The sequence below is a fragment of the Sphaerodactylus townsendi genome, linkage group LG05, assembly GCF_021028975.2.
Source record: "Sphaerodactylus townsendi isolate TG3544 linkage group LG05, MPM_Stown_v2.3, whole genome shotgun sequence".
NCBI lineage: Eukaryota > Metazoa > Chordata > Lepidosauria > Squamata > Sphaerodactylidae > Sphaerodactylus > Sphaerodactylus townsendi.
The window spans coordinates 37,435,636-37,460,650 of NC_059429.1; the positions used below are offsets into that span (position 1 = coordinate 37,435,636).

At 39.4% G+C, this 25,015-nt stretch overlaps 1 protein-coding gene across 1 annotated transcript in view; it reads left to right on the forward strand.

The window, feature by feature from the left end:
• Positions 1–25,015, forward strand: part of COL11A1 (collagen type XI alpha 1 chain) — a 309,931-nt gene that overhangs the window by 263,522 nt on the left and 21,394 nt on the right. The window contains exons 51-58 of the mRNA XM_048496576.1: positions 2,018–2,071; positions 2,990–3,097; positions 4,132–4,185; positions 5,824–5,877; positions 6,261–6,314; positions 22,027–22,080; positions 23,048–23,155; positions 23,473–23,526. Coding sequence (XP_048352533.1) covers positions 2,018–2,071; positions 2,990–3,097; positions 4,132–4,185; positions 5,824–5,877; positions 6,261–6,314; positions 22,027–22,080; positions 23,048–23,155; positions 23,473–23,526 — 540 coding nt within the window. The remainder of the gene's footprint in view (positions 1–2,017; positions 2,072–2,989; positions 3,098–4,131; positions 4,186–5,823; positions 5,878–6,260; positions 6,315–22,026; positions 22,081–23,047; positions 23,156–23,472; positions 23,527–25,015) is intronic.

The following is a 25,015-nucleotide window of genomic DNA, read 5'->3' on the forward strand; positions in this document are numbered from 1 at the left end:
TCACTTCTCTTCCCTTGCATGCCTCCCCCTCCGTCCCTTCCCTCTCCCTCCGCTGAATGTGTTTGAAAGTAGGTGTGTTGTGTGGTAGTAGTGGGTGAGGCACAGAGAGTGAAAGGTACCTGCATGTGAGGGGGGGAACCCCACCTGACGTCTCACATGGCAACGTGTGTATGTGTTTCATGTCCACTTGAGTTATTGCCTATGTACTGTTTTCACTGCTCATATCTGTCCATCTGAGCAAACATTCTAAGGGCACGAACATTCTAAGGGTGACAGTTACACACAGGCAGCTTCATGGCCTAGTGCGCCAGGAAAAAGATGTTGTCTGACAGCGGGAGGTACGTAAGAACACACTCGGGGGAATGAGTAAGTGTCTGTGAAATTTTCAGAGCATTTGGGCCAGCAGGTGCGGGGTTATTCTCGAAGCAACAAACACATGGTTCCATTTATATATACAGAGAGATAATTACTCACAGTGAGTTAATAATTGAGCCGGTTCATAATATTTGGCTGTACTGTAAATCTCGCCTGCTTGATGTTAACTGCAATCCTGTGCGTACCCAGTAAAAATTCAATGGAGCCTTATACTTCATAGCTGCAGGTGCACAAGTTGTCTAATGAGAGCCAGTGTGGTGTAGTGGTTAAAGGCAGGTAGTCCTAATTTGGGAAACCAGGCTTGATTCTCCACTCCTCCACATGGGCAGTGGAGTCTTATCTGGTGAATGAGATTTGCTTCTCCATTCCTACATTCCTGCTGAATGACCCTGGGCTAGTCACAGTTCGTTCAGAATTCTCTCAGCCCTGCCTACCTCACAAGGTGTCTGTTGAGGGGAGAGGAAGGAAAAGGATTTTGTAAACCGCCTTGAGTTTCCTTACAGGAAGAAGAAGACTTTGGATTTATATCCCCCCTTTCTCTCCTGTAAGGAGACTCAAAGGGACTTACAATCTCCTTTCTCTCTCCCCTCCCCACAACAAACACCTTGTGAGGTGGGTGGGGCTGAGAGAGCTCCAAAGAATTGTGACTAGCCCAAGGTCACGCAGCTGGCATGTGTTGGAGTGCACAAGCTAATCTGGTTCACCAGATAAGCCTCCACAGCTCAAGTGGCAGAGCAGGGGATCAAACCTGGTTCTCCAGATTAGAGTGCCCCTGCTCTTAGCCACTACACCTCTGCTGGCTAAGAGCAGAGATAAAGGCAGAGTATGAATTCAAACTCTTCTTCTTCTAATCCTTATTCTTAGTGGAAATCTTGTTGATTGCTCTCAAACTGCATGAAATTTCAAAACAACCCTGTAAACTGCAAAAGTGTTGTTTGGGGCATAAAAAAATAAACTGGAAAATGTCTGAGCCATGTTATTGCAGCATCTCCAGTTTCACAGGAGTATTGCAATGCTCATAGCACTATCAATGTACATGTACCAATATTATTAGTCAAGAAAGAATTCTCTGAAAACAGGTGACCTTTTTATGAAAGCTGTCCCAGAAACTTTATGAACATCAGACTGATTCCAGTTCAAACCAAGGGTGGGGGCTCGCCCTTCACTTTTCATTACTGAAAGGTTATATGTATTTATTTATTTTTGCAATTCTAAGCTTGGGCTCCAGAGAAGAATGAATTAACTTAAGCATTTGTTTAACGCTGTATACTTTTTTTTGCCTTTGCATAGATTGCTTGCATGTGTCTTGCAAGCCATCTGTTTATCTAAAAAGCTATCATCACCAATAAAAGTACTCTGTTGGCACTTGAGGTCTCTGATGAAGATTTATTTGTTTGTTGGCATATTATTTTATTTATAGGTTTATTTATGATACTGTCACCAGTTTTCTATTAAAGTAAATAACTCTGAACTAGTTTCCCATCATTTCCTAGTTCTGAGGGATTTTCTTCCAGTATCCCTCACCAACCTAATAACTGACTGATGAAGTGACTTCAGGTAGACAAATGCAATGTTTGATATATTTTTTTTGTCATTAGAAATGCAAGGAGAACAATGCTTATTTAAACTTGAATTTTTATAGGGTGAACCTGGAGAAGCTGGTAACCCTGGGCCTCCTGGAGAAGCTGGCACCAATGTAACTATTGCTTTTTATTATTTATTATGTGGAGAATGCACTTATATAGAAGACTTTGTAATCTCATATTGTAAAGGCAGACATCTGTTTGTGTTGGGAGTTATGGGTACATTTTTAAATCTTTGCATACTAACTGGAGAAAAATACCAGGGGGCAGGTTCTTAGGCTTGCTTTTTCCACCTTGTAAAGGTTGGTTAGTATTGCTCATGGTTACTTGTAGCAGTGATTAAATGTAACCTGACTAGCTTTTCAGGTGATATTACAAGCTGGCATCAGGAGTCTCAGTATTTCAGGTGGTGAAATCGTTTCGATCTTCAGATCACATTTATTTCTCTAAACCTTTGCCCTGCTCGAGTACGTACATTTCCATTTCATTGTTCAGATCCAGTACTGATTGACTTGGAAAGAAAAATGTAGTTTGTGCAAGGGTAGTAGCAACTATAATACAGCAGTATCCTTTTAATGAAATAACAATGTGCATATTGTATGAATCAATGAAAATACAACAAGTAGTCCACACAGAATAGTGGCGTATTTGAAAATATTCTGTGGGATCCAATCCAATATTTGCTTGTTTGCATGCCTGTCCTGTGACTTATGGGGCCCACTGAATTTTAGACTGAGGCTCATCCAGTTGTGGCTTGGGATCCTGCTCCCAGTTGTGTGCCCAGGGCTTTCTCCCTGGAAGGCTCTTCAACTTGTATCCTTGTAGAGATTGGACATACCTTAAGTTTTGTCCTTGACAAAAGATCATCTCCTAATTACAATACTGACCATGAATAACGAAAATGATTATGATTATATGATATATCTGTATGATTATCATGGCAGTTTCAGATCTATCTGCAGATTATTTTGTTAGCCATTTCAGATGTATCCGTTCTGTACATCAATTGATATTGTAAATGTTCTTATCAGGGTCCAAAAGGAGAAAGGGGTGAAAAAGGTGAGGCTGGGCCACCAGGAGCAGCTGGACCTCCTGGTATTAAAGGACCTCCGGGTGATGATGGACCAAAGGGCAATCCAGTAAGTGAGTCTGTCAATTTAAAGATAAAGCCATTGGTTTAAAGTGGGTATGATCATGAATCTCATTGAGGCAAATTTGTCAGTGAAATCTTAAATGTGTGTCTCCTATCCCTGGACTGCTCTTCCAGTAATTCAGTTGTGGGGAAATCTAAGACAAAGGGCACAGTTGTTGCAACAGAGAAACAAAAATAAACAAACAACAACAAAACCCCAGCAACCATGAAGCCCTTCAAAATTAGCTGCTTGTAAAATGAAAATACACTTAAAATAATTTTTAGCATACAAAAGGCTCTGAGTGGGTTTGAGTGGGTTCTACTTTTTTCAGTTTCTATGTCACAGAAATGAATATTTGTATTCCTTGGAATCACAAAAGCAGAAAACATCAAAATTGACCTTGTGCACGCTGAGTATCTTTATGTATCTTCTTTTAAAATGCTTTTCCAATAGATTGGAAAAAACTTTTGATATTTTCTTGTTTTTTTAAATGTTTCAACATATGTATTCACTTTTCACAATCTCTCTCATTCTCGTGGCTATGGACTTTTATATCTATGAGATCCATAGACAGCTTGAAAATTAGGAAGAGCATTCTCTCATTAAGGACTTGCATCATTAAAGACTTTCATCTAATCCTTAACATCCTATTATTGTTGTTACATTTCTATGCTGTTAACTTTTCTGTGCTAACATTTCCACACAATAAAAGGTCCCCAATGTTGCAAACATTTCAAATATTTAAACATATTTCAGATTGTTAGGGTTTAAGATACATGTATATCAAAATTATTTAATTAGTAGATCATCAGAACAACACCCTTAAAGTAGAAATTCTAATCAAGATGGAGCTGGGGCACTCTCTTGATTGGTTTATCATTTTAACCCTATATAGAGATGATCTGTTGTTTAATTCCACAGTAGTTCTAATAACAACTTTAAAAACAACTTCTCTGTTGAGAATTATTTGTTTCTGAAAATGATGGATAGTATCAGCCTTGCTTTGTTTTCCAGCCTTCCTTTGTTTTCTATTTCGATAGGGTCCTGTTGGCTTTCCCGGTGACCCCGGTCCTCCCGGTGAACCTGGGCCTGCTGTAAGTATCTTAAAATGCATATTTGATTAACAATTATAATAAAAATTGTAATTCTTAGTGGCTTCAGTGGAAGTTGGATCTTCTAAAGGTATTTTTCAACTGGGTATATTTTAATCTATTTACAACCTTTGTATCCCACCTTTCTGCCCAGAGAGGGCCACCAAGGCAGCTAATGTTGAAAGCTGACATAAATGAAAGTGCGCCATAAAACCAATTCAAAGTGATCATTAACAATACATATATAAAGCACAAAACAGCACATTAAAAGAAGGCAGAAAAAAGGGAGAATGCCAGGAGACAGGGAGTTTTCACCCATTGGAGGAGACACTGATTGAGGGGCACAAATCAGAGGTGGGATCCAGCAGGTTCTCACAGGTGTCGAGAGTAGGTTACTAATTATTTGTGTGTGCCGAGAGGGGGTTACTAATTGGTGATTTTGCCACGTGATTTTTGCCTTAGTTACGCCCCTCCTCTCAGCAGTAGCGCGCAGAACTTGAAGCAGTCTAGCAGGAGGTGCACCGGCATGCATGGCAGCCTGTGCCTGCCTGCATTTGTTTCCCGTCCAAGGACCGGCGCAGTGGCTGTGTCCTTGCCACAGCCCCGCCCCGGAACGCCCCACCCTGGAATGCCCAACCATGCCCCCGTCATGCCCTGCCCAGCCCCATTGGCACTACGCCACAGTTTGAATCCCACCACCATGGGAACCTGTTACTAAAATTTTTGGATCCCACCACTGGTACAAATGAATATCCCTGGGAAGGCCCTTTCTCAGATTGTCACTCATCTAACCTCAGAAGTCAGTGGAGGACTCAGACCATTGTGGTCAAGTAGGTTTCTAAGGAAGAAGGTTGCTTTTGAAGTATGCTGGTCCCAAACTATGTTGGACTTTAAAGAGCAACATCAACACTTTGAATTGGGCCCAGAATCAGTTCAAGAGGCAGTGGAAATGGATCAAGACCCCTGTGACCCACTCCATCCATTATCCTGGCAGTAGCATTCCATAATAATTAAAGTTTCTGAACACTTTTCTAGGGCAGCCCCACATACAGTACATTACAGTAGTCTGATAGAGATGTTATGAAGGCATATGCTGCAGTGGCTGGAACTTTTATGCTGTGGGAAAGCTACAGCTATTTAACCAGCCTGTTTTTCAAAGATTTAGGTATGGTCCTACAATACAGCAGCTGACTATAGCAAGTAGCTCTGGACTACATGCTGTAGCATCACAGTCACAAAGTTCCATGAGTATTACTATTTTTAATGTTATGGAAGTGGAGCTCTGATATCATGCAGTTTTAACTGTGTATGCATGCTTTGAATAAGCAGGGTTTTTTTTTTCATTTCAGCTAGTATATCATTCAGAAAATGTCAAGCCATGTATTAATATCTGGTACATTTGTGCTGTTGAAGATAAGCCAGACTCTCTCTGTAAGTTATGAACCATCTGAAAGCCCCTCTGACCTCTTCAGAGGAACAGGAGAATGTGTGCAGTAAATGAATAGGATTTAGTAGCATTTTCTGAGAATCTGTTGTGATCTTCAAAAAAATTCCATCTTTTTGGGTAGGCATTAAGTTCAGTTGTGTTAAGTGATATGGCCATTTTATTAATATTTTTCTTTCATTTTGTGAATTTCATAGGGCACTGATGGTACAGGAGGAGAAAAAGGGGAAGATGGTGACCCAGGCCAACCTGTAAGTACAGTTGGGAAAATGTCGCTGTTTGGGTGAAGCAGTAAGGAATGCATATTTAAGTGGCCTCTTTTGGGGCAGGGAGGGGGGTTGAAACGCCTTGTTTTGGAAAATTGCAAGTTATTCTCAACAATACATGGCACTCTCAAACACATGTACTGTTAAGAAACATTTTTCTTAATAGCAAAAAAAGAATGAGCAATCACAGTAGATAATTAGTATCAAATGACCTTCCCAACCATAGTACCATTTCTTAGTGCATTCACCACAGAAGATGCCAGATCAAACATGGTTGAAATTGTCTTCATTGTGATACTCATTTTTGCTTTTTAATAGTACTCACCAAGAAACTGTGACATACTAATACTGGTAATTTATTATTACAGGGTCCACCAGGTCCTTCAGGTGAAGCAGGCCCACCTGGACCTCCTGGAAAAAGAGTAAGTCCTCTGTAGATTTTTTTTCTGTCATTTAATTATTTATTTTATTTATTTATTTTCTGTAGATCTATTTCCCACCCATCACCATAGTCCCTGGGTAGGATACAATCATAAAAACACCATAAGATAATACAATTATATAAAACTATAAAACCATCCTAAAGACTCCTTAATCAACTGTCCCCATCCCCTAACCCATCCCCCTCCTCCTAAAAATATGTAACCACCTAGCACACATAGAGCCCACTCCAACAAATTTCAGTATTTGGGCTGGGACTAGGGCTAAACCAGGATAGAGCTGGTACTGGTACCAAGCATAAAAGGATGTATGAAACAGGGGTGGGAGGAGGGACCCTAAAGAATAATAATTTTCTTTTTACATTTTTGGTTGTTTTTTACATTCTCTGTTAAAATCAAATATTGCATTTTTGAGATAATTTAGATTGATACAAATGCTCATGAGTGGATGAGCATAAATAAAATGAGCATAAATAAAACTGGACTTAAGAATTTCTGCCATCTGTAATTAATAAATTATACAATGTAATTAATAAATTATACAATGTTTATGCAACATTTTGCTCAAGGAACTTGCAACCATTCTCTACCACAGGTAATCACAGTGCACCAATCATGTATTGTGGCCTCCTTTGTGTTTTTGCTGCTTGTCTGGATAACAGGAACAAGAGAGTTGACAAGCACTTGACTGGCCAAAATGCCCTGCTGGTGCATTTGCTTTCAAAGTCACAGGATTTATAGGCCTAAACTATCATTTGAAGGAATACAAACATTCTCATGATAGTCATTTTTATGATCTCCTTAATAGACTGTCTCAGATAATGTAAGATACTTACATTGCCACAACTCACGGTCACTTTTGATGAAAATTTAGATCCATGAAAAGCTGTGTGTGTTCATCCCTGTGGTTTGTGACTTTGATCAATCATAGGTTCTTCTTTATAGTGCTCCTAATGGAGTGATAGACATAATTTTTTTCAGATATCTACAGTTACTGCAGAAGAATGTACAGCTCTAAGCCTATATGGAAGCATTTCTTGTGTCACTTGAACATTCAAATTATACTAAGTAAAAAAAATCAGGAACTTAAGTGTGTGGCCAATTTAGAAGATGTGTACTGATTCTTACAGAAATTGTACATTAATTGTGGTTTCCTTTTCCGTAGAAAAGTCCCTTGATACCATTGACCTTCATGAATAGAGTACACTTAACCTACATTTTTCAGTTGTTGAGTTATGGATTACACCATTAGGGAAAATGAGCAATTAGTGTACATTGGAGCAACATCAACATTACTATAATGCAAGTTGAGTGCATTATATAATGATTACATAGCAGTTTTATATTTGAAGAAACTCTGATGCAAATGAATGACTTAGCTCATTTTTTCTAGGATTGTTACTTCTCTAAAAGGAAAAAAAGGACGTTACTCATTAAAGCATGCTAATTCATTTAAATTAATTCTTAAGGCTATTTTTGTACTGGTATGTTACTGCAATAGGAGACAAAAAAGAAAATATTTAAGCGGTCTTTTTGTAATGCTGAAGAGTAACTTTTATTTTACGCTTCATTCAGTATCTCAAAAAGGTACCCATATAGCTTCTTGGCACAAATATATTTAAAATTTAATTGATTAATTCATCAGCTAGAAGGCAGGTGATTAATCAACTGAAATAATTTTTGGTTGCCAGCCAAATAAAAATACAGTTTTACAGAGTTGTTTCATCTTAGAGAAACAAATTGGCTGAGATTACTTGCCAATTGCACAGTAATTGCAATAAAACCTTTTAAAAATAATTAGAATGTTTACAGTCTGTGGCAGTTATTTATACTTTGTGGCCTTATTCCTGAAAATAACTCCATTGGGTCAGGTTGACTAGCACACAACACTCATAATCAAAATACTCTGATCAGCTATCTGGTGTCACTGGCTTGATGGATTCAAACAAAATGTGGAAAGAATTACACATATATTTGCCTACTGAGTTTCTAAAAATCTGAGAAGTCCAACACGTTTCTTTCAGTAAACAAAGAGGGAAGTGTTTGTTTTGGTATTTGTTTGGAAGAGGAATTTCTTATAATTTCTTAGAAAGACGTCTCTGTCATAGTATCTTATTTCAGTTCATATAGCTAGTTCATTGTTAGAATGGAGCCAAAACAGACTCTGTTGCCTTCGCAGGTTTGTTCATAGGTTGTGAATGAAACACCCATTTTTTGCAGTTTTAGCATGGCCTGCCAATAGATACAAGAGTGGGATCCACTGACAACAGGAAGCTTTGCATTGGTTGAGTGATGAAGAACCATTTAATTTGGAGTGGCAACATTTTCCAGTAGAATGCTACCATCAACATGCTGTGGAAGTTGGGCAGATAAAGCAGAAGTATATCAGTCACTGATAAATCACTGATGCATTTACAAGAACTTAACTAATTAAATCTGAAGAACAAATAAATGTATGTTAATTAGAATGAAGCATTTACAGGACAAAAAGAATGCTACAAGCTTTTGAGGTGGACTTCCAATTGATGGATGCAGTTGGAGACTTGTCAGAAAACATCCTTGTGGGATGTAGAATATGTAGAATTGAATCACATATCAGTTTAAAGTCTCAAGATGACTTTATCATGCTATATTTACCTGAACATTCTTTTTCTTTGTGAGTAAAAGAGAGATGGGTGATACTATTTCGGCAAAATAATAGAAAGTTTGTCCAGCAGAGCAAAAGTCAGCTGCACATATCATGACGATTGTGTTTTGCAAGAAATATTTCCCCTTAAATTTATGCAACAAAATGGATCCTATTGTTTTACGTTGCCAAATTGTAATGGCTAAATCAGCCCTCGGAATAAAAGGTTTCCGTATAGAATGTGTGTTTGAGTTATCAGATGCACAATTTTTGGCTTTGCTGGAATTACAGAATGTAGCTTTTACAGGACATTGGCTGAAACCATGCCAGCACAATTTATGATGAGGGCCAAGTGAGCATCACCTATTCCATGAAATTGTGCTCCGTAACTTGGCTGTGTCCCTTATTTTAGCTTACCTGTCTTCTGTCAAGTAACTTAGAGAACTGCTGCAATTAATAACATCACAGAACAAAACAAAATCATGACATGATTGTAATTATAATCATAATCACATGTAATCGTAATCACATGTAATCACATGTAATCATAACAAGACATCTATTTGCATGATTTGAATTGATATGTATCCTCACTCATGCACATTGTAACATATAAGGGAGAAATCAGTGTATACTGAACAATGTGATAAATTGCACTTGTGAAGTGATCTAACCAAATCCAAAAACAGTAAAAAACAGAAGTAAGACAAATTGCTCATATTTTGGTGTTATACCATAAACAAGAACAAGCAATTTAAAACCCTAAAATCCAGGGAGAATTTCAAATGGAAAGAATATAAGGCTATTCATCACTACCAAATATAGCCATATATTGTAGGCAGACAAGCATTTGATATCCCCTTCCCTTGTGATTTAGTCCCAGGCAAGCAGCAAATACAGGAAGTTTACTGAGCCATTTATGGACAGCCATACAAAGTTGGTGGCCTTTATTTGGCTTGGAGGCTCATAAGTTGGGTAGATATGGCACAAATGGGTTTTAAATTACCTTTTAACTCTGCAGATCCATTATTTTACTTACAGGTAACATATTCATTCTGAACACACTGAGTTGGATTCAAACATTCTGTTCAATTAGTGCTGGAACTTTCCTGCAAAGGAATGAACTCTCATCCAGTACAATGAGTTTTTCTCTGGAAGAAGAAGCATGATCCTTGCACTGCTGAAAGTATCCACTATTAGTGGAACAGAACCCACTCAACACAGTATTTATTAAGTGAAACCTCACCCCTAGTAAAGTGCTTAGGATTTTGTTTTAATATTTGACACTGAACATAAAGTAACAGCTTTAGAAAGATAACAAGTGTGTTAGTAATGCCTGAGAAGTTGACAAGTCTGTGATTATCCTGCTATCATTTGTCTATTGAAGCCATCCAGAGGAGTACCATGAATAATCTCTGTAGATGTGTCAATATCTAAGCTTTCTTTATCAAGCAATCAGATTAATATTTTACAATTTTAAAAAACACATGCGGCACCATTAAACATAAGCTGGATTTATTTAACAAAATGAGTTAAACAGTTCTGTATAATAGGCTTGAGTGAGCTGACATGCTTAATTTAGTTTTATCTATTTTACTTAATAATCTATTTGTTCCACCTACTTAGTGCACATTTATAATGCTGAAAATGATTACTGTAGCATTAGTAATCTTATCACTAGAACTACATTAAGATGTAGCAGTAATGGTTGTCAAATCTGAGCAGAGCCACTTTAATAATGATTGAAAAATCCCTCTGCTTTCCAATGATACATGCCTACTTCCCTGAAATGCTGGTGTGGATTTTTTTTTCTTTTTTGCCAATGTTCTAAGTGCCAGAGGGAAGTGCTCAGAAGCCTCCAAATGCCAGTTTTTAAAGCTCCGGGGGACTGTGCAGAGTATGAGCTAGTCACAAGAACATGATCAGGGAGTCATCCGGACTTTGACAGCTATGGATCTGTGCTGAGCTGGTAAAGAAAGGTCTCCGTACAGCCCAAATGAGATAAAGTTTAGACAGCTGCTTATCCTGGGTGGAGGTTTTGTAGAAAGCATATTAAAGTGATTAAACAGTTGGGTTGATGAGCTTCTCTATGCTTACTCAGTCAAGAGCAGAGGTTGTGTGACTCTTTAACTATTGGAGATCAGGAATTTTCCAGAAATGTTCCCTATGCTGAATCACTGAGGGCAAGAGAATCTGCTTTATAATAAACATAATATCTCCTGATCTAGTTCTAGTCAATTATAAATGTACTAGCCAAACAACGCTTCCTAAAAAGGCAAAAACTTTATTCTGCTTTGCTACAAGCCCTGAAAATTGCCAGAGGGACATTTTTAGGTAAGCATTGGGTCATTAATGACCCTGGTGTATCATCACATCATGAGGTTTGCTATACATACTTTGCTTACGCAGTTGTTTGCCATTGCTTCCACCAATCATCTACTCTTCACCCTGCAAGCTGGGTAATCATTTTACCTACCTTGAAAGGATGGATGGCTGAGTCAACCTTGAGCCAGCTACCTACTTTCAGGATCAAATTCATGTTGTGAGCAGTTTACCCCATGCGCCATAGGACATTTTAGACTGACGTAGCTCTGGCTGTAAGCAGTAACATACTTGCAGTGAAATGCATCTATTGTGTGTGATACTCTAGAAAATAAAAACAGTCTGTAATTTGTAGTTCTGTGCTTCTTTTTTATAAATCTGAATACAGCCCTTGGCAAGTAATCAAAGATAGTTCTTGAATTATCTGGTAAATCACTGATTTAGATTTAGATTGCTAGAAAAATACATGGAACATTAAGGCTTTGCAGGGAAGCCTGTCCTATATCAATAGTTGTGTGTCAGCTATTTTAAATAAAATTAATAAAACATTTTAGATACTTCCATTTATCTCAATGCTTTACAAGATAGTGTTGAGATCCACCTTTACTAAACAGTAAGGATAAGTAATCATTTTCCTGGTAACCCCTGGGGAGAAAAGGATTCTTTGTTAGCAACCAAATAGGAATGATTCCAGAAATTGACATAAATTCAGGGTTTTTTGGTTTGTTTGTTTTGTTTCTATACCATCAGTATGCCACAAATGGCTAATAAAAGAGCAAAACTTTGTTTAAGATGGCACTGTTGAATTAGCTATCTTAGCAAAGCACATAGAAATATTGTTGGGAAACTTAAGATCATACATTCAACTTCAACTGACCTTTATTAGGCATTCCCACAAGAAATAAAACAAAGTACAAAACAGAGCAGGAAAAAAAATTACACAGTTCATAAAGCAAAACTTGAAACCAGGACAAATCACATCTGGCCAGAAATGAAGACGTGAATGAGCTTCCCTTATGATCTTATCTTAAGAACATAAGAACCTGCTGGATCAGACCAGAGTCCATCTAGTCCAGTGCACTTCTACTCACAGTGGCCTACCAGATGCCTTTGGGAGCTCACATGCAGGATGTGAAAGCAGTGGCCTTCTACTGCTCCCAAACACCTGGTCTGCTAAGGCATTTGCAATCTCAGATCAAGGAGGATCAAGATGGGTAGCCATAGATCAACTTCTCCTCCATAAATCTGTCCAAGCCCCTTTTAAAGCTATCTAGGTTAGTGGCCATCACCACCTCTTGTGGCAGCATATTCCAAACACCAATCACACGTTGCGTGAAGAAATGTTTTCTCTTATTTGTCCTAATTCTTCCCCCCATCATTTTCAATCTATGCCCTCTGGTTTTAGTATTGTGAGAAAGAGAGAAAAAATTCTCTGTCAACATTTTCTACCCCATACATATTTTTATAGACTTCAATCATATCCCCCCTCAAGACATCTCCTTTCCAAACTAAAGAGTCCCAAACTCTGCAGCCTCTCCTCATAAGGAAAGTGCTCCAATCCCTCAATCATCCTCATTGTCCTTCTCTGCCCTTGTTCCTATCTCTTCGATATCCTTTTTGAGATGTGTCGACCAGAACTGAACACAGTACTCCAAGTGCAGTCGCACCACTACTTTATATAAGGGCATGACAATCTTTGCAGTTTTATTATCAATTCCTTTCCTAATTATCCCCAGCATAGAGCATCTTGATCACCTCTAACAAAAATTCAGCTGTTTTTCCAGTTATCCCACTGTCACTGTTATTCAGCATGTGTATAGTCAGATTATACATTCATATTTCCTTTTTAAATCAAAGGGACAAAAAGGGCTTAATTTTGATAGAATCATATTCTAAAGTAGCAGAGTATGCTTTTCAAAGATACTATGGTCTAGTTCCACAGACTAGATTTCATTAGTCATACTACTCTCTTTATGTGATGCATAAACAGTACTGGAAAACTATGCCTCTGAATTTATTTTTCCATCCAGTCAATGATAGTCAGATGAAATGGAGAGTAATTGTTTAGAAGTGGAAGTCCTTTTGGCCTTCACGTTTACTTTGACTAATGTCTTTGTTGCCATTTCTTCTTTATAGTTACATTTCTGTTTCTTTTCTTCTTGCATTTTTCCAGGAACAAGCAGGATTATTTTCCCCCTTTCGTTTTGCTCTTTTAACTGTTTCCCAAAGTCAGTTTATTATTTTAAATTCCACCGCCATAATCAATTAGAGTCTTCTTCCAAATCCATTAAGTCAGCAATGTTATTATCAACACTTAAAATTTTCCTTCCCAAATTGAGGAATGCAGTGGAGCAGACTATAACTAGCCTTCAACATGGAGACTGGAGTATCATTTCTGTGAAATTATTGTTGTGAAAGTGTTGACTTTAACAATCTAGTATCATCCTGAATCTGAACAATTGGTGGCTAATTCAGAGGATACAGTGCAAACCAGGCAACAGTCATATTCAGTAAATTGCCATTTTATCTGGAATTTTGCACAATCCCTTCTTGCTTTCAGTGTTTTTCTCTTACCAGTTCCCATCTTGGGAGGTGCTTTCAAACAATATACTAATCAAACAAAATAGATCTGCTCAAATCTCTTCACGATGACTTATAGCCCCATCCAAAGGGGGGTGGGGGTGGTAAATGGCTCTTTTGAGCCAGTGCAAGCCCATCCTACTGCTGCGGTGGGCAACCTGGGAGGTAGGTGGTTGCCATGGATATCCATGGTGTGGCACCCAGAAGGACTACTGGTGTTCTGCCAAAGAATCTCCAAATTCCTGAGAATACTATGTAAAACATACACTCTGTTGGATGAGACAATGTATTCTGACTATATGTAGAATATGCCTTCCATTTTAAAAAAAACTTGGAACAAAGCAAAAATGCTTGATCAGGTAAATTCTAGACTTTTTCGTGTCATGGAGAATTACATGCAACATTGGGTGGGAATCTAACTATTATTTATGTTGGCCTTGTTTGTTCCATTAGGGTCATATTGCTACCTCAGCAGGATACCTCTAGCACTTGTAAATGAGGTAGAATTCCTTTCTTCCCCTTGAATAAATATACACAGAAAACCTCATAATACAGGCACACAGTTGTTTGATCCTAACAAATGCCTGTGTTATATTTATATGTCTTGTAAATAATGAATGACACTTTCTTTAAAAGTGCCTATTTTCAGTCAGCTGATTGATGGCTCTGAATAGCATTTGGAATATATTTTCAAGGAAATCTTTCCGCTGAAGAATGAGACAGAGGTAGCTTTGCAGTGTTAACATACAATGGTCCAAATGGGAAGGTGATTTTGGACCATTTTATTGACTCCTGCACAGAATGTATAGACTTAAATGCATCCACGTTCAAGCGTATACACACACATACATATATGTATACATGTAATCATGATCAAAAGAGGCCTCACAATCTTGCAGCAGAGATTCATGTACATAAGTAGTGCTTTGAACTGATAAGTTGCTGTTGTGAATGTTGCTGATTCTCACTTTCATTCATTTTCCACCAGTCCTGTTCAATTGACTGGATGCAATGCCTATGATTATAGCTAAATCCAAACTCAATAGGGACTGGACTCTTATATTAATGTTGTATTCTTGCTGATGGGATAGTTTATGCCAGTTAAAATGTTACCAGATCCTTAAAAAAACTCAAGTGTGAGAGAATAAAATAAATGACAATTCGCCGTCTTTCTTCTGTAGAAGTACCAACTGTGAAATGCCGACAATCAGAGGGTGTTACGAGAGCTGCTCATTTATCCACTTTGCATTCAAGCGGAATTGGCACTGTTTGATAACTAATGTACCCCCTTTGTTTAGTAATCATGATTCATTGTACTTATAATTTAGCGATCACAGTGTTCTCAAGCCCTGCTAATTGATGTTGCAGCTGCATCCCTAGATTATGCAAAAAACATATTTATAATTATTGTGAAGTTCTTTCACGGCTTCTCATATAAGGAGATGGTTGCTTTAACCCTTTTAGACACCTGTTTGAAGTGGGTCCTGAGAGGTAAATAGAATTTGTTAATTGCTTTGTAACATAATGATTACATGGCATATGATTCTGTTACAAAGCAAGAGACATGGATCTATTCAGTATACTCAATAGAGAGGTACAGCCAATGTCAGCTGATGGGTATGTGGATTTTCTACTACCCATTCATACTTTACATTTTAATGTATAGTGTATATACTTAGATATACAGCTAAAAATATAATCTTTCCTGTCTTCATAATTTTCCCAAATACATTTCTATGTTACTTTTATTTATTCACAGTTTTGTAAGTTAACATATTTGAAGTGAGCATTAAGCATTAAGAGGGAGACAATCATCAGAATTCAATTAAGGGATATGAAACTGAACAGGGTACAGATCATGGATGTAGGCACAACTCCTTACTAAAAAAAATAAGCCACTGGCAAGCTTTGAGCCTCATCTGCTTTGCCAAAATAAATTTATCATGCAAACTGTGGAATAAAACAATTATTTAACCACCTTGTAAAACTCAAAAACAACAATTTGTAGTCTGATATTCTGACTAATCAAATAAATGCATATATACATCTTAAGAGATTATAGAGTTTGCAAAATCTTATTTCAGTCAACGCACATATAAGCATCTTTGCTAACAGATTACTGACAATAATAGATAATATTGTGGTTTCCTACACTAAAAGATATCTGTAGAGGAAAACCTATGGAGGATCCTGTGTTAAGGGTGTTTTGTCTGCTCACAAATAAGGCAGTTGTGTATGTATTGTATATAACCATGATGAATAGATTTCTTCCTCTTCATTTGAAGAGATGTTCATTTTATTTTGCATGTAATTTGGAGATCCTTCATATTCTTCTTTATGTTTTTAAGTTCATTGTGTTCAAAAAGAGCTAGGGCACACAAAAAGTTTGAGACACAATGGATCAGTTCATCTCCAAGAAACTCCATCACTATCTGCTGATACAGACAGATTCACCTGTTAGAATTTGCAATGCAAAGGGTTGGTTTAATCAAATAGGTAGAAACATGCACAAATATTTGTGCTGTTTATATTCTGCTTTTTTCGGAAAGTTAAACTCAGGATGGCACTCTCAAAGTGGTGGAAGCAGACCAAGGGTTTTGCAGTCTCTCCTTCTTTCTCCTGCAAAATGGCTGGCTAGTGGCATAGTCCGAGCAAGAGGAAACTGCGCGCGCAGGTGTTTTACTAAATAAGAACATATTTTAAGGGATAGTAGAAGGTATAGAAACCTTAAGAGGGAGGCACTAATTAAAATCAGTATTTGAATATCTAAACAAAATTAGATATGAAGGCAGGAAGCCAGCAGGGGGATGGGGGCTTTCCAGTGTTTTGCACTGAGTGTCACATGTATGACTATCTGCCACTAGGGCAGAAGTCATGGGTGTGCCCTCGCTGCAATGAGCTCCTGGCACTCAAGGAACGTGTGCGTTCTCTTGAAGCCAAAGTGGCAGACCTGGCGAAGCTGAGAGAGGTAGAGAGGGCAACAAACGAGGCTTTCAGGGACCTAGCAGCTGGGTCCGACTCCCAAGGTGACATCTCTTCAGATGTCATGGAGAATGAGAGTCTGGGTGACGGAGGGTGCCAGTCTGAGGTGGTGGAAGATGCTCCCTTAGATGGGACCCCTTCCTTAGCTGGTGGTCAGATATCCTCGACTGAGTGATACCCCTCGGAGGTGGGGGGCTCCTTGTAGTGGGTGATTCAATCATTAGGAATATACAGAGTTGGGTTTGTGAGAGGCGGGATGACCGCATGGTGACTTGCCTGCCTGGTGCGAAGGTTGCGGATGTCACGCTTCGTCTAGATAGGCTGTTAGACAGTGCTGGGGTGGAGTCAGCAGTTGTGATCCACATTGGTACCAATGACATTGGGAAATGTAGCCGGGAGGTTCTGGAAGCTAAATTTAGGCTGATAGGAAAAGGGTTAAAATCCAGGACCCCCAAGGTGGCGTTCTCCGAAATGCTACCTGTTCCACGCGCAGGGCGAGCTAGGCAAGCGAAGATACAGGCTCTCAATGCGTGGATGAGAAGGTGGTGTAAGGCAGAGGGTTTCAGCTTTGTCAGGAACTGGGGAACCTTTTGGGATAAGGCAGGCCTGTACAAAAGGGACGGGCTTCATCTTAACCAAAGAGGAACCAGGCTGCTGGCGCTCAACATTAAAAAAGGTGGCAGAACAGCTTTTAAACTGATCCCTGGGGGAAAGCCGACAGGAGCTGAGGTGACTTTGGTTCGGAATACTGAGTCCATGGGGATGCAGACAGAGAGGGAGGTTTTTCTAAATCAACAGCATACAAGCCAGGAGCATAGCAATGTGATAAGTGATAGTGTCTACAAAAGGCTAGAGGGCAAAACACATAAATCCCAGGTTAGGGACAGAGAAAGAGTATACAAGTGTCTCTATGCTAATAGTAGAAGCATTCGACCTAAAATGGGGGAGCTGGAGTACAGAGTTTTGAAGGAGGACATTGATATAGTGGGCATCACAGAGACATGGTGGAATGAGGAGAACCAGTGGGATGCTGTTATCCCAGGTTACAGGGTCTACAGGAAGGATAGGACAGGGCGATTAGGGAGTGGGGTGGCCCTCTACATCAAAGAGAGCATGTTGTCACATAAAATAGACAGTGCAGGGGGAGCTGATTCCTCTACAGAAGCACTGTGGATATCAATACCAGGGTTAAGCATAGTTTAACATTAGGGATATATTATCGTCCCCCTGACCAAAGTGCACAAGAGGATTCTGAGATGGAAAAAAGAAATTAGAGAGGCCAACAAAAGCAAAAAATGTAGTGGTAATGGGCGATTTTAACTATCCCCATATAAACTGGAAAAATGCATGTTCAGGTCATAGTAAGGAGAGAAGATTCCTGGATATGCTAAATGACTGTGGCTTAGAGCAGATGGTTGTAGAACCAACCAGGGGAGAGGTGATCCTAGATCTCATTCTATGTGGGACCCAGGACCTGGTGCAGGAAGTCAGTGTTGTTGAGCCGATAGGGAACAGCGACCACAATGCTGTCAGATTCAGTATCTCTGCATGCGAACAAGTGACAACTACTAATGTAGTTACATTCGCCTTCTGAAAGGGAAATTTCTCAAAGATGAGGGGGATAGTGCGCAGGAAGCTGAAAGGGAAAATCAAGAGAGTCAAAAATGTCCAAGGTGCGTGGAGGGTATGTAAAAACACCGGCTCAAAAGCCCACCTGGAATGTGTTCCGCAGGTTAGGAAAGGCAGCTTCCAGTCCAAAAGAAAGCCACCATGGTTAACAAGGGAGGTTGAGGAAATTATTAGGAAAAAAGATGTCTTTAGAAAATGGAAGTCCAACTTAACTGATGAAGAATACCAGAGAGGACACAAATGGTGGCAAAAGAGAAGCAAGTTAGCTGTAAAGGAGGCAAAAAAGGGTTATGAGGAACGCATGGCTGCGAACATCAAGACTAGCAACAAACAGTTCTTCAAGTACATCAAAAGCAGGAAGCCAGCTAGGGAAGCGGTAGGCCCATTAGATGATGAAGGAACAAAAGGTGTGCTAAAAGATGACAGGGAGATTACAGAGAAGCTGAATGAATTCTTTGCATCTGTCTTCACCCAAGAGGAGGTGAGGAAAATTCCTGCACCTGAACCAAGCTTCTTAGGAGGTGAATCCGAGGAACTAGCGAAGATAGTGGTAGACAAGGAAGAAGTTCTGGCAGCCATTGATAAACTAAATGCTACCAAATCCCCTGGCCCAGATTGCATTCATCCAAGAGTTCTTAAAGAGCTCAAGCATGAAATTACTGGTGTTCTCACATTAATATGCAACTTATCCCTGAAATCAGGCTCCATCCCTGAAGACTGGAAGATGGCCAATGTCACACCAATCTTTAAGAAAGGGTCTAGGGGGGACCCAGGAAATTACAGGCCAGTCAGTTTGACATCTGTTCCGGGTAAATTAGTAGAATCTATCATTAAAGATAAAATTATTAAACATGTAGAAAAGCAAGACCTGCTGAGGAAGAGTCAGCATGGCTTTTGTAGAGGCAAGTCCTGTTTTACAAACTTACTAGAGTTCTTTGAGGGTGTAAACAGACATGTGGATAAGGGGGAACCAGTGGACATTGTCTACTTGGATTTCCAAAAGGCTTTTGACAAAGTTCCTCACCAGAGACTGTTGAGAAAACTCAGCAATGAAGGAATAAGAGGGGAAGTCCTCCTATGGATTAAAAACTGGTTGAGGAACAGGAAACAAAGGGTGGGTATAAATGGGAAGTTCTCACAATGGAGAGATGTAGGGAGTGGTGTCCCCCAAGGATCCGTTTTGGGACCAGTGCTCTTTAACTTATTCATAAATGACCTGGAAGTAGGGGTGGGTAGTGTGGTGGCCAAGTTTGCAGATGATACCAAATTATGTAGGTTGGTAAGAACCACAAAGGATTGCGAAGAGCTCCAAGCGGACCTTGATAAATTAGGTGAGTGGGCTCAGAAATGGCAAATGCAGTTCAATGTAGCTAAATGTAAAGTGATGCACATAGGGGCAAAAAATCCAACCTTCACATACATGCTACAGGGGTCAGTGCTATCAGTCACAGACCAGGAAAGGGATTTGGGCGTCTTAGTGGATAGTTCCATGGAATGTCAACTCAATGCATGGCAGCTGTGAAAAAGGCAAACTCTATGCTGGGGATAATTAGGAAAGGAGTTGATAATAAAACTGCAAGGATTGTCTTGCCCTTATATAAAGCAGTGGTGCGCAATCGCGACTTGGAGTACTGTGTTCAGTTCTGGTCACCACATCTCAAAAAGGATATCGAAGAGAGAGAAAGAGTGCAGAGAAGGGCAATGAGGAGGATTGAAGGATTGGAGCACCTTCCTGATGAGGAGGGGGTGCAGCGGTGGGGACTCTTTAGTTTGGAGAGGAGAGGTCTGAGGGGGGATATGATTGAAGTCTATAAAATTATGCATGGGGTAGAGAATGTTGACAGAGAAATTTTTCTCTCTTTCTCACAATACTAGAACCAGGGGGCATTCATTGAAAATGCTGGGGGGAAGAATTAGGACTAATAAAAGGAAACACTTCTTCACGCAACATGTGATTGGTGTTTGGAATATGCTGCCACAGGAGGTGGTGATGGCCACTAACCTGGATAGCTTTAAAAGGGGCTTGGACAGATTTATGGAGGAGAAGTCAATCTATGGCTACCAATCTTGATCCTCCTTGATCTCAGATTGCAAATGTTTTAGCAGACCAGGTGATTGGGAGCAACAGCCGCAGCAGGCCATTGCTTTCACCTCCTGCATGTGAGCTCCCAAAGGCACCTGGTGGGCCACTGCGAGTAGCAGAATGCTGGACTAGATGGACTCTGGTCTGGTCCAGCAGGCTAGTTCTTATGTTCTTATGTTCTTAAACTGGGTGGCTACTTGAGTTAACGAAAAAAGCATTCTCTCCCATTCTCCTCATGGATCTCTTATGCATACTTGTCCTTATGCTTAATGGTATGACCCAGAAGCCAAAGTTGGAGACTGGGGAGTAGTGGGCTCAGCTGTATAGTTTAGGAGACTGGGGAGTAGTGGGCTCAGCTGAACTGATGGTATGCGATATAAAACACAATCCAGCAAGGGCAAGGTGCATGAATCTGGGATCAGGCTTTAATCACAATGGAATGCAGATAGAGCACCTGTTGTACATATGTTCCGCCACCTCCCACCCTGCTGCTATTGAACTGGAATAAATCTGCATAAAGTTGGTCATTCCCTGTGATTGCATTATACCCTTTAAACTGTGCTCCGCAGATGTTCATCAGACTCAGTTCTGGTAAGCCTTTAGCCAACTTAGGACTACTTTTCCACCAGGACTTTGCTTTGCTGGTCCTTTGAGGCACTAATTTTTACACTCTGCCTTGTGTGTGTTTGTGTTGGCGTGTGTGGTAGAAAATATGGTGAAGTAGTGTATTTGTATATTTTTATGTTGCTACAGTTTTGAATTTGGTATTTAAAATCATTTTGGGGGCATTGTTTTGTAGAAAGCAGAATTTTAACAAATTTCTACATCATACACTGGTAATCTCATCCTCCTTTGAACTTTCAACAGAATTTGAAATGTGACATTTTAGTCAAGGAATCAGTTTAGTTTTGCAGTTGATTCACTTTGTCTGTTTTATTACGCAATGACATTTCAGTAAGAATACTGCTGATCATATTTTACTTCAATTTTAGTACGTTTAAAATGTTCTAAGTATGCGGGGGGCCTCTGAAGAATCAAGGGAAAAGGAGGCAATTGAAAAAATTCCTTGACACCAATCTTCCTCTCCATGATACTTTAGGGACTTGAGCAGGCCAGTTTCCCCATCCTGATCTGCTTTCTTCCCTCTTATTCAACTGCCAGTAAAATGCCCTCAGCATTCCTTGCTTCGTAGAGACTACTAAGCATGCTCAGTCCTCATCAGTCCATGGTGTGTGTGTGTGTGTGTGTGTCTTTTTAATTTTCAAATTATATTCATTTTTCTATGTTAAAAAATCATACCCAGGAAGCACTCCGAGTAAGCAGAAAACCCTGTCATGTCTGTGACTGCTCATGTTTTACTGGTCTATTGATAGGTACTTGACCATCAACAACTACTGGTAGAAAGAACGATGATACGTGAGCAAGCACTTTTCTCATATATATATATATATATTTTCTTCCTCCTCTGACAGGGACCTCCTGGAGCAGCTGGGGCAGAAGGAAGACAAGGAGAAAAAGGTGCAAAGGTAAAACCTGATGTTTTTCATCCATAGGAATAGCTTATTGTTTCTAACTTTTTGTGGTTGGTGCCAGCTGTAGAGACATCACCTTTTTTTCTCTTCTCCTGACTTATATATTTAACATCCTAAATGAAGGATACTGAAAGGCCAGTTCTTATGACTTGATTGAGTTAGGAAGCAATCAGCTTGTCACTCAACCATATTGTTTTGTCACTATATCTCTATGAGCTGTGTCCTTTGCCTCTGCATTGAATGCTATGCCATATTTGGTATTATCACACGGAATACCAGTCAAGAGAATTGGCTCTAACAACAGAACAAATATAGATAGATTGGTTGGTGATCAGGTTCTTGAGCCAAACATGCTAGAATGAAATTAAGAAAGCACGACCATGTAGACAGACAGCATTTATTCACATCTGCCAGATACATAATGAAACATAGACTACAAGCATATACCCTGTTTCCCCGAATATAAGACATCCCCGGAAAATAAGACGTAGTAGAGGTTTTGCTGAAGTGCGAAATATAAGGCATCCCCCGAAAGTAAGCCGTAGCAAAGTTTTTGTTTGGAAGCATGCCTGACGAACAGAATACAGAAATATAAGACATCCCCTGAAAATAAGACATAGTGCATCTTTGGGAGCCAAAATTAATATAAGACACTGTCTTATATTCGGGGAAACACGGTACTTGTAAAAGATATGATTCTTACTGAAAATAGACTAGCTGGATTCACACATCACTTCTTTACTCTAAACACACATAAAAACTGAGCAGTATGCCAAACCACCCGAAGTAATGAGAAGTTTCATCAGTCTTTACACCCATAAGGACTGGGACTTTGGAACACTGAATTCTTAGCCAGAACATAAGCAACTTGTTATTCTTTCAATTTCTTTGTCTTTATTTAGTCCTACAGTTAAATAATCTCTGTAAATGTCAGTTTGTTTACATGATATATATTTTATAGGGTGAACCTGGTACAGAAGGTGCTCCAGGAAAAACAGGCCCAGTTGGACCTCAGGGTCCTGCAGGGAAACCTGGCCCAGAAGGTCTTCGGGGTATTCCTGGACCTGTGGTGAGTGCAATGACTGTAACTTTTTAATTGCTGTCTTCATGTTTTCTACAATGTATTCAACAACAACAACAACAATGAACCTTTATTGGCATAACAACATTATATACACAGATCCACTTAACCAAGTAGAGGGAAGCTAAAATAAATGTACAGGTAGGGAAGGCTGATGTTCAGGATTTGCTCCTAAAGCGCTGTTCTATGTACAAATCCAAAAATTTGGTGACTGCATCGTTTGCATCACTACTGGAGCTGTCCAACAGAAAGGTAATCTACAATGTATTCTTACAGAAGAATCTTAAATGGTCTCTTCCCTGTAGGGTGAACAAGGTCTGCCTGGAACACCAGGTCAAGATGGCCCTCCAGGTCCTATGGTGAGTACTTTCCTGTGTAGGATGTATTTTTAAAATGAAGGGTTCTTAATCATATGTTAAGGCTGCTACCTAATTGACATGTCTGCTGGATTTTTGTTGTGGTGGTGATTGGAATGAAACTGGGTGTAGTTTATTCCCAGAACTTTACAGAATGCAGCAAAAAGTCTGTCAGGCCCTGGTAAGTACTAGAGCCCTAGTAGGTCTTGCCAGTCCACATATATGTGCAGAAGTATTCATTTTATTATATGGCACAGCAGCAGCATTGTACCTCATCAGGCCAGGCTAGAGATGTTTGCAAATGTGGAGCAAGACCTAGTGCGAGCCAGATGTATTCTTTTTAATGATTATAGGTCTTGGAGACCAACAAGAGTTTTAGGGTGTAAGCTTTCCAGAGTCAAAACTCCCAGAAAGCTTTTATTTTATGAATAGGATGGAAACTAAACATACAGCTTATACAGGAAGGGGGGAGTATTAATTAGCCATAGATCTCTGAAAATTTAATATTGATTACACTTAAAACCCATATGCCCCAAATTCTGCCCAGGAAATGTCCAGTGGACTGCATTTGTGAGCACAATAGGTCTTTCAAATCTATGTCCGGTTACGAGTCTCTTCTGGTTGCTCCCATATCATTTTACCTCAGATCCCCACTACCAACAGGCAACCTGTCATCATGAAATGCTGAATCACTTTTCCCAACTTGGGAGAGGGTAGGGTATAAGTTGAATGTATATATATATTCTCCTTTTCGGATTTACAAGTACACACGAAAACAGTAATTAATACCTGTTAACAAATGAAAGGTTATTTCTCTCCCGCTCCCTCCCCGCCCCCCCAGCCCAATAAATTGATGGATAGGTTTTTTTCATATCATTCTGTTCAAATTAAACAATGCCAGTAATATCCTTCCTGCAAATTGCAAAAGATTTATCAAACTTGTAGGTGATTTTTTTTCCAACCCTGGTTGTAGGGAATACAATTAAGAAATTACTTGACTAGAAGAACCAGCCAGTAATGACAAAATCTGCATATATTATCTCCCCTGTTCTAATATTTTCCTTCTAATTGCCATTAAAATAACCTCAGTCCAACTGTCCTTAAATAGATGTATGAGCTTTCTCCCCAAATGATTAAATGTCCTACTAACACACTTCTCTTATATGCTTGCCTGTAAAGAATGTGGCATGAAAAATTATAAAGGAGAGGTGCCAAGGAAATTGCATGGAAGGTCTGCCATTAATTAGAATGTGTTTGAAGCATTTATATTGCTCGTGCAAATGCTGATAGAGAATGTTTGTCCTGTATAAATCAGAGGCAGTCTAGAATTCTAGACTTAGTACTCTATGTTGTAGAAGGAACTAGGCCATAAAGGCCATATCTTTTCTTTGTTCTTGGTTTAGCTCCCACTTTAGTCTGCAGCAATATTACTGGGAGAAGAAAACCCCAAGGAATATTTGTTTATGCTGAACTCATCAAAATGGTGGAAAAA